Source organism: Herpailurus yagouaroundi, unplaced genomic scaffold, assembly GCF_014898765.1.
Source record: "Herpailurus yagouaroundi ecotype Mexico unplaced genomic scaffold, PumYag 140, whole genome shotgun sequence".
Taxonomy (NCBI): Eukaryota; Metazoa; Chordata; class Mammalia; order Carnivora; family Felidae; genus Herpailurus; species Herpailurus yagouaroundi.
Window position 1 is genome coordinate 61,868,296 of NW_024412395.1, and position 10,405 is coordinate 61,878,700.

At 44.2% G+C, this 10,405-nt stretch overlaps 1 protein-coding gene and 1 long non-coding RNA gene across 3 annotated transcripts in view; one reads left to right on the forward strand and one right to left on the reverse strand.

Moving 5' to 3' along the window:
- Positions 1–638: 638 nt before the first annotated feature.
- LOC121030777 (uncharacterized) lies at positions 639–1,490 on the reverse strand. Its single transcript, XR_005790408.1, has 2 exons — positions 1,054–1,490; positions 639–916 (listed from the first exon to the last, which is right to left on the reverse strand). It is a non-coding gene; the product is annotated as an uncharacterized LOC121030777 (long non-coding RNA).
- Positions 1,491–1,861: 371 nt separating this feature from the next.
- Positions 1,862–10,405, forward strand: part of ITGA4 (integrin subunit alpha 4) — a 93,198-nt gene continuing 84,654 nt past the window's right edge. For both annotated transcript variants that reach the window (XM_040475550.1, XM_040475551.1), the window contains exons 1-2: positions 1,862–2,158; positions 2,516–2,637. In XM_040475550.1, coding sequence (XP_040331484.1) covers positions 1,953–2,158; positions 2,516–2,637 — 328 coding nt within the window. In that variant the 5' untranslated portion in view covers positions 1,862–1,952. The remainder of the gene's footprint in view (positions 2,159–2,515; positions 2,638–10,405) is intronic.

The window sequence follows — 10,405 nt, forward strand, 5'->3', positions numbered from 1 at the left end:
TATTGGGTTCTAACTCTCAGATATCTCTTGAATCTATTTTTTCCTCCATCCCCCTTCCTAGTTTAGGGCAATGCCATCTTGACATGCACTATTGCGGGAGCCTCCCAAATTAGCTTTTCTGTATTCGGTCTTTTTGTTGCAAACCTGCAACCCAAGACAAATCCTTCAATAGCTTCCTATCCACCCCAGCACAGAGTTAAAAATTCCTAACCTGGCTTAGGATGTTCACGATGTGTTCCTGCTTCCCTAGTCAGCTTCCTGTAGTACTCACCTGTGTGTGGGCAGATAAATAATCCATCCAAGGCGTCCTCTCCATGTTCCTTTATCTGGCCTTCTGGGCACATCCCTCCTCCCTCCTCTCGAACTGCTCAGCCTAACTCACTCCTCTGTCCTTAAACTATCGTTTAAAGTATTCCCAAGGCATTCAGAACTTTTCCTAGTCATGCAAAGTTTGTCTATCGTCCACTTGGCTAAAAATTTTCCTGAAGCCTTGTCCTGCTTTGCTCACGGTGGTATCCTGTGGGCTTAGCATAGTGACTGCTCAATAAAAATGCTGAAAAGATGAACAAGTATTTTAATTATGTGTCTGCCATTACAACCTAAGATGTACTATTTGTTTGGTTTTAATGAGCCTCTTTTCTTTCTTTTTTTAAAATCCATACAGCAATAATTAATAACTGAACCTGCATCTCCTGCAAATATCAGCTTAACTATCTATGGCGTCTTTCTGGTTGCTCTGGAAACTTAAGGCACATCTGGAATGCACTGGGATAAAAATCATCACCCATTTCAGGTATGTAGTGCTGTGGGTCTCCAGCGCATTTTCAGGGGCTTCTTATGGTATCTGTCTCTTCACCTCATACTGGGTGGGTCTAGACCCCTGACGGCAGGCGTGTCCGGTGGCAATGATGGATACCTGAAAGTAGGAGCATCAAGAACCAGAAGGAGATATCCGTTAAAGTGAGGCAAGTCATTGCTTCCTTAACCTAGCCTCCCTGTTGGACTCAGCAACAGCCGAAATAAACCTTGTGCCATTCACCCTGACCAGCTCACCACTAGTCTGCCTCAGGAACGCAGCCGGTACTTTAGAGGAAGCTTGGGGAGGAAGGAAGTGGGCATAGAAGGGTGCAGGGCACTGAGTCCTGAAGTGAATAGCCATAACGTCTTTGTCACCAAAATATGCCTCAGGAGCTTTCAGGGAGTTCTTTTTGTTTCTAGTTGCGGCCCTCTTGTTAATTTCTCTCGCGGTTGCTAACGCCCCTGCAAATCAGAGACAGACCTTAACTATCCACGAAGGATCCAGACGGTTCCCTGCCTCCGTCCTGGTGCCAGAGTTTGTGGCTGGCTTTTTTTGGGCCACGCTGGGCAGGCCACGGAGACCCTATGCTCATACCGGTGCTCGCGCGGGGCAGGTTGGGGCCACGCCGCTCCGCAAGCAGGCCTTAACTAAGGTTAAAAGGCTAAGTCCCGAGTCCCTTCCAGGTCCACTCTTGCAAAGCCCGGGAGCCCAAAGTCATCCCGCGTTCCTCGGGCTTGGAGGCCCCGGCCCGGGCGCGCGTCCGACACAGCGGAGGTCCCCTAGCGCCCCCTACAGCCACGCGCGCGGTGGGACGGCGCAGGGTCCTGTTCCTCCGCACCACGCCCGGGACCCCACCCAGCGGCGGGCGCCCCGAGACCGCGCGAGCGCCCGCACCTCCCGGCTGCAGAAACGGATCGTGGGGCCCGGCGGGCGTGCTGCATCCCAGATCAACTCAGATTGCTCCGCCCGCGGCGGCCCGACTTCCCCTCCCTTCCTCTGTCCCTCCCTTCCTCCCTCCCTCCTTCCCTCCCGCCCGCCGGCGCCGGACACGCTGCACTTCTCTTGGGGCGCTCTTCCCCTTGGCCGACCGTCTCATCCCGCGCAACTTTGGGACAGCGGCCTTTTGGTGTTGAATGTTCCCCTCCGAGAGCGCATGGCTGGGGAAGCGAGGTGCTGGCCGGGTCCCCGAGGGGCCGCCGTCCGGGAGGCGGTGTTGCTGCCGCTGCTGCTGCTGTGCCTGGGCGTCCCGACCGGGCGCCCCTACAACGTGGACACCGAGAGCGCGCTGCTCTACCAGGGCCCCCCCAACACCCTGTTCGGTTATTCGGTGGTGCTGCACAGCCACGGGGCGAACCGATGGTGAGTGGAGTGGGGCTCGGCGCTCTGGGCACCTGGGAGCCACGAGTGAAGGGCGCCTCAGGGATTCCCTGCCGGGTTCAAACTTTCCTCCCTCTGGAGGAGCCAGAAGGGGAGCGCTGCGACGGCCAGCTCGTAGGGTCTGCTCGGGAAACGAGCCGATCTCGGGGTGGCACGCCTCGGGTGCGCTCTGGCGCAAGGCTCTGGAGCTGCGGGGCCGGGGTGGCGGTTCGGTGCGCGAGGCGGTGGGCGGAGGAGGGGGGGGGATCGCCCCGCTGCCAGCTGCAAGCGTGTAGAGACCAGGAGTTCAGTGGGCAGCACGGCTCACGTCTGCGTGCACGTGCACATTTCTCGCTTTAGGCTCGTAGTGGGGGCGCCCACCGCCAGCTGGCTCGCCAACGCTTCAGTGGTCAATCCTGGCGCGATTTACAGATGCAAGATCGGAGAGAATCCAGACCTGACGTGCGAACAGCTCCAGCTGGGTGAGTTGGGCCTGGGACCAGGGGCCAGTGACCCTGGGGTGGCACAAGTCGTGGAAAACTCCATGTTGCCTATTCTAGTTTAAAGTGAGTGATTTTCACCCTTCCCTCAAAACCATTCTAACCTTGTAGTGTAAAAGTGACTGCCTTCTTTCTGCCAACATTTTTCTCCCTTTTGCTTATGAGAATGATTGCAGTACTCTGGCAAAACTCTGGAGAGGAAAGTTCCTTATGCTACATTCTCTTCACCTCTCCCTCTCTCCTCCTCATGTAAGACACATTTTAAATAAGTCTCTCAGCACATTAGGGACAGGATCCAGCTAAGCCATCACTTAAGAATTGTATTTCCATCTTTGACCTATCAGCCTTGTTAAAGAAAAGGCTAAGGGACAGATCAGGGAAAGCAGTTGGAGTTGATCCCATATCCTGACATTTAGCTTAAGGACTTTCTAAAAAAGAAAATGATTTAGTTTTATTTAGAATATGGAATGTAAAAGAAGAGAACAAGGAAAAATTGGCATCTCCATTGTTAATATAATTTAAATGAGGACTAAGATATAATTGTCAATTTTTCTCTCCCCAAACTCTCATGTTAAATGAATACATCTATTTGAAGTCATTTCTTAATGTCTCTTCTTAGTTATGTGACAACTTGAAAACAAATGTGTTTTTTGAGGCACCTGGGTGTCTAGTGGGTTAAGTGGCTGACTAGCTCAGGTCATGATCTCGCTGTTCGTGAGTTCGAGTCCCAGGTGGGATCCTGTGCTGACAGCTCAGAGCCTGGAGCCTGCTTTGGATTTTGTGTCTCGCTTTCTCTCTCTGCCCCTCCCCTGCTTGCACTCTGTCTCTGTCGCTCTCAAAAATAAATAAAACCATTTAACAAACAAACAGGCAAAAACAAATGTGTTTTCATGGGGGAGGGGCGAAAGTTCACATGTCAAAGCCAAAAACAAATTTGTTTTGTAGACACATGGAGGAAAAAAGGGGAACTAATATTAATTTAGACCTGTCTTGTTCCAAACACTGTTAGACACTGCTATATGTATATGTTACTTAATTTTTTTTTTCCTCAAAGCACCAGTGGGTCATGGTTGGCATTGTTCCTACTTTACACGTGAAAATTCTGTGACTCAGAGGGTTGCAAGTATTTTTTCTAAAGTTACTCGGCTAATGAGTGAAAACTGGGATCTCAGGTCAGTCCAGTCAGCTTGGTTCCAAAGCCCAAGCCCTTTCCTTTCCTGTGTGTGCCTTCAGTGCAGACAAAATTAAATGAAGAGTCCAATATGTTGTCTGCTGTACTGATATGTTCTCTGTGAATGGTGAATAAAAGGTTACAACTGGTACCTTTTTCATATTTATCTTTGCCATAAGTAGACTATTGGGATAAGCTACTGCATCTTTAATCCCTTTTTCTTTTTAGAGGAGTCCTTGCTTTTTCTCCAACTGGGAAGCTGGTTTCCCTCATTTAGAATGAATTCAAAGGGAGTATGCCCATAACTCAGAGAGCATCCATAAAAGTCTAGCAGTTGTGTGCAGCATGTAGAATAAACCCTAGCCTCTCATTAATTATCTTCCATCCCCAAAAGGCAGACTAGGAAAGCCTAACACGTTCACAGACCTACCCATTTGGAATAATTCTGCAAAGCATAATTTTCATTGCATGAGACAGTTGTGGGATGAAGAATTAGCGACTGGAGGACACAGAGTTGGTCTGCCAGAGGATCCTGACAAAGTCTCAGCAAGGAGAAGTTGCATTTCTGTTGTCCTGTCACGGTTTCCTGATCCATGGCATCATAACTACTGGCTTTTAGTACCTACTTCCTGTCTGGAAGGGCACTGAATCTATTTCTAGATGTCTGTGTTTCACTGGAAAGATCACGTCATAATATTACACACAATTTGAGATTAAAATGCCCGTCAAAATCGAAGAAAAACCTAAATTTGGGGGCATGTGGAGCATAGAGATTGACTATAGAAATATCCTCAGAGAAATGTATCCATGGTAGATACGGAACAAGCATGAATTAAGTGAAGATTTATTGGATGGATAAACGAACAAAGGCAAAGTGGAAGTTTGATTGTCATCAACCTGATTGATGAATAGGGGAATAATTAGAAATGATAAGTCAAATGACATTTTTTAAAATTTATTTTTGATAGAGAGGGAGAGAGAGAGAGAACAGGGGAGGGGCAGAGAGAGAGGGAGACACAGAATCCGAAGCAAACTCCAGGCTCTGAGCTGTCAGCACAGAGCCTGACACAGGGCTTGAACTCAGGAACTGTGAGATCATGACCCGAACCAAAGTCAGACGCTTAACCAACTGAGCCACCCAGGTGCCTCACCAAATGACATTTTTAACTTTCACATTTTCAGTCAATACAAAAAGATATTGATGGAGATAAACAGCAAAAAGGAAGACAAGATTTTCAGTCAATCCATTGGTTGAAACACTTATAGCCTTGGTAATAGCTTGGCATATTTGTAAAAGAATTGACTGAAGTTGCCTCTCCTATAACATTTTAAACAATATACCTTCTGTTCCGTAAATAAGGAAATCGTGTTTCCATTCAGAACAAACTCAAGTCACTTGAAGCTGTAAAATAAGGCATTGGGGATGAAGTCTAGCAGAGAAGCACTGAAAACAATAAATTGGTCATGAAAGACATTTAAGGATTTTCAGGTTTGTGAACTATGTAATATTTTCTGTGAAGAAGTTTTAAGAAAAATTTATGTAACTATGGACACACACAGTATTCTAATTCTGTAGATTATGAGGATTGCCTCAGTTTTCCTGTCTCAAATGTGGGTCACTATAATGTATAGAAAATGCTTAGCTCAATACCTGACATAGAACAGATATTTAAAAAGCATTAATTTATTTCTTTTAGTCTCTATTTTCTACTTAAATCTCTATCTGTATGTTATCTGTTATAGTCAGGTTGAGGGTAATAAATAGGTAATTAATAAACAAAGAAAAAAGTTACATGCATAAAGTAAGAGGTAACAGTTGAGATGAAACATGGTGAGAAATATTTTCTTGTTGACTCAACCAACAAAATCTTACAATTAAATATTGAGCTATGGTTGCCATGTCAGTAAGGTGTTTTCTTTCACTTGGAATGGCTTCACTTACTATCAAGGAAATGAAGTTGGCAGGTCTCTTAAAATGGTGCCCATCTCCTAGTAATTTCAGTACTATTCACTTGGACTGGTGTTTAGGTTTCAGAATTTCAGATAAAAGTTTGAATCAGATGGACTCCTCCCTTGAAAGAGGAGATCAATACCCTCCCATTACATGCCTCCACCCCTGGATGATGTTGTCACACACTGTGGTGTATTCACTGTGGCCATAATCAGAAGTGAGCAGCAGATGCCCGTTGGTCTAAAACGTCCAGGGTGTAAGGTGTTGAGAGTAAGATACGCCTTTCAGTGAAGTGAATTCATTGTAGAAGAGGCACTTTGCATCCTGCGTGCAAACAGGCTTCCTCCACCTCCCTGCCTGCCTAAGAAGTGTCTCTCCTCTCACTTCTTCCCTCCTTCCCTCTGCCAGCCAAAGGAAGGTGGTGTCCCCATCAGGAAGGCCTGAGCCCAGATATGTTCATGAACACTTTGTGTCTGAGGAGGCCATAGTGACTTCACATGTCCAGTTGCTTTTCCACTCAGATGTTCTGTGTCTTTGCTGAGGCTTTTAAAAAATGTTTACTTATTTATTTTGAGAGAGAGTGTGTGTAGGGGAAGGTCAGAGAGAGAGAGAGAGAGAGAGAGAGAGGGCGAGAGAGAGAAACCCAAGCAGGCTCCACGCTCAGTGTGGAGCCCCATTCAGGGCTCAATTTGACTACCATGAGATCATGACCTGGGCTGAAATCAAGAGTCAGACACTTAACTGACTGAGCCACCCAGGCACTTCTTGTTCAGGCTTTTAAAATTTTTTATTTATTTTTATTTTTATTTTTTTATTAAAAAATTTTTTTTTATTACATTTATTTATTTTTGAGAGACAGAGCATGAGCAGGGAAGGGGCAGAGAGAGAGGGAGACACAGAATCAGAAACAGGCTCCAGGCTCTGAGCTGTCAGCACAGAGCCCGATGCGGGGCTCGAACTCACAGACCACGAGATCATGACCTGAGCCGAAGTCGGCCGCTTAACCGACTGAGCCATCCAGGCACCCCTGTTGAGGCTTTTTTAAAGGAAACTGTGATCACAGATGACTCCAGAACTGTATGTAATCATAGACTGTCCATGGATTACCAATATTCAAAGCATTAGAATATAATAAAATACATAAATGACTTTAAAATTATACTAAACAGATTGTTTTTATTTGGTTATTCAGAAGATATTTCAGGTCTTTTATTACTTTGGAGTCACCACTAATAGCATTATATGCTTGCTACACTCACACACACACACACACACACACACACACACACACTTATCTGGGTAATAAAAGTCTAAAGTTACACGGTTACACTGCCTGATATGGTAGCCAGTAGCCACATGTGGCTGTTGAGCATATGAAATGTAGCTAGTTTGCAGCGAGAGGTGCTGTAATATTGGATTTCAAAGACTTAGTATAAAAAAAGAATTAAAATAACTCATTAATTTTTTAGATATTAATTATATTTCAAAATAAATATTTTAATATTGATTACATATGTAAATGAGAATATTTTGGGTGTGTTAAATGAGGTATATTTTTATTTTTATTTATTTTTTTTAATGTTTATTTCTGAGAGAGAGTGTGACAGAGCGCAAGTGGGGGAGGGCCAGAGAGAGAGGGAGACACAGAATCTGAAGCAGGCTCCAGGCTCTGAGTTGTCAGCACAGAGCCTGATGTGGGACTCAAACCCACAAACCACAAGATCATGACCTGAGCTGAAGTAGGATATTTACCTGACTGAGTCACCCAGGCGACCCATAAAGGAGATTTTTTAAATTAATTTTGTTTATTTTACTTTTTAATGTGGCTACCATAGGGGCCCCTGGGTGGCTCAGTCGGTTGAGTGTCCGACTTCAGCTCAGGTCATGGTCCCGCAGTTTGGTGAGTTTGAGTCCTGCATCGGGCTCTCTGCTAACAAACAACTTGGAGCCTGGAGCCTGCTTCAAATTCTGTATCTCTCTCTCTCTCTCCCCCTCCCCTGCTCATGCTCTGCCTCTCTCTGTCGCTCAAAAATAAATAAATGTTAAAAAAAATTAGTGTGGCTACTATAGGATTGAACACTTCACATATGGCTTATATAGTAATTTCTTTTGGACAGCACTGCCCCAGAGAATTATAAATTCCCTGCATGAGAAAACACCAACTTTGTAGCAGGTGCTTCCCCAGCGTCTGTGTGTAAATGAATAGGACTTTCACTTTTCTTTCCCAGACAAGTGCTGTATAGTTACTAGACCTTTACGGTTCTTGCTTATGCCTCTCTTTTCTTTACTGGAAAGAACAGTGATCCATCGCAAGTTAGTCATCATTATTCCCCTTCAGATTTCTTTCTAGAATTTTATCACCCTAGTCAGCCTCCTGGCTCATTTTAAATAACCTGTTTGGAAGAGGTGAATTTAATTAGCATTGTGCCATTAAACTAATGATTACCTCATTCTCACTTCTGCCTGATTTGTAGGAATTATTAGCTTAACATTGAAGGGCAAACAAACCTCACACTTCAAATAATGTTGCAACTTCAAATAATGTTCTTGATAACTTTTCTTTTTTATTTGCAAACTCTTTAAATTGTAGCTTATGAAGCTGATACAGACTGGTCATTTTGAAAACTTGTCCCTGAACATAGGTTCTAATCATGCAGAAAATCAAGACAGAGAGCTTCATTAATAAACTATCATGTTAAGAAATGTAAGTTCCCTGATTTCCAGAAATTTCCCAAACTTCGTCTTTAAAGAATGCTTGCCATTGAATTTGAGAGGTGAGGTTTTCTAAATGCATTTTGCTTTTTGCCTTGAGTTTACTTGGTCACCCACTAATATTCCTAATGATTAAGAATATCTCCCCTTAGCAACAGTTCTAGGGCCAGATATGGCAATCCATTGTACACGTGGGTTGTTTATTCTTTCAGTCATTTACTGAGGACTGCAAAGGGGCTAGAATTTGGATGTAAGAAAGAAACACGATCCTTGCCCCCAGGCAGGTTTACAGTCTCTAGCTCAGGTTCTTATAGGAAAGTAGGCTGAGAACATCTAATCTAATTAGAAATAGAAAATAAGGTGATGGCTTCCTGAGCAATTGATGTTCAACTGGAGAACTGAGTAAAACTCAGGGGTTGGCTAGAGGAAGAGGTTTACGGGAAAGGGTGCCAGACAGAGCCAACGGTGTGTATGAAGACCTGAAGTCTTTGAGAGCATGGCATCTTTGAAATGCAAGAAATACGCGTACGACTGGACTGTGGAGTATGAAGTGGATGGTAGGTTGGAGATTATTTTTAATACAACTTTGTGAGCTGTCTTTAAGGAGTATGAATTACCCACTGGTAATTGAACCTGGGGACTGACCTAATCAGATTTGTGTTTTAGACAGATACTTCTGGTTGCAGAATAGTGAATGCTTTGGAGTAAATGAGTCAAGGCTGAAGGTAGTAAGACAGTTGTAGAAAGATTTTGTTATAATTTAGGCTACCTATGATAAGTGCTTGTACTAAGGCACTGGCAGCAAGAATGGAGCAAAATAGATATTCTACTGTTATTTAAGAGACAGATTCAATAGGACTTGGTAATTATTAAATGAGAGAGATGAAAAAGGAGGTTTCCAAAGGTGTTACCCAAGGTTCTGACCTGGGCTGTTGGATGGATGATGGTGTTGGCCACAGAAGACATAGGAGTAAATATCTAGTAGTCAGTTGGATGTATGGGTCTGCTGGGCAGGAGAGGTCTGTACTGGCAATTCAGAGTTCACTGCAACTGACATAGAGATGGTAATCAAAACCATGGGAGTGAATGAGTTTAACTTGGAAACTCTAGGCTGAATAGATCAGAGGGTCCAGGATAGATCCAGAGGATTCCTACAGTTTGACAGTTGGCTTGAGCAGTGCTGCTCAACTCTAGCTGAAACTTGGATTCTCCTGCAGAGCTTTAAGAGTACCAGTTCTCATCCTAAATAAATAAAAATCTTTGTAGGTGGGTCTAGATAGGTGTGACATTGTGATTTATAGTAAGAATAATATATTTGCTTTTATTCCCTGTTTTTGGCACAGAGCTCCTAAAAGTCTTGAAATTTTCTAAGAAAGTTACAAAGGTGTCTTTTGTTAATGAGGTGGCTTTTGGACCCTACCTAAGGATGGGGCTGGTTGCCAGTGGAGCCAAACATATGACTGGAGGGTTGGAACTTTCTGTCCTACCCCCTAATCTTCAGGATGTGGAGTGGGGTTGGAGGTTGAATCAATCACAAATGGCCAATGATTTAATCAGATATGTCTGTGTAAGGAAGCAGCCATAAAAGCCCAAAAGGACAGGGTTGGGAGAGCTTCTGGGCTAGTGAACAGAGTGGAGTACTTAGAGAAAGTACTTTCCTCATGCCTTGCCCTATGCATTTGGTTGTTCCTGAGTTATATCCTTTTATAATAAATTAGTAATCTAGTAAGTAAAATGCCTTTCTGAATTCTGTGAGGTGCTCTAGCAAATCAATCAAACCCAGGGATGGAGAATTTGGAACCTCTGAGAACCAGGTGGCCAGAAGTATAGCTGACAACCTAGACTTTCAATTGGCCTCTGAAGTGTCTGTGTGTATGTGTATGTGTATGTGTATGTGTATGTGTATGTGTATGTGT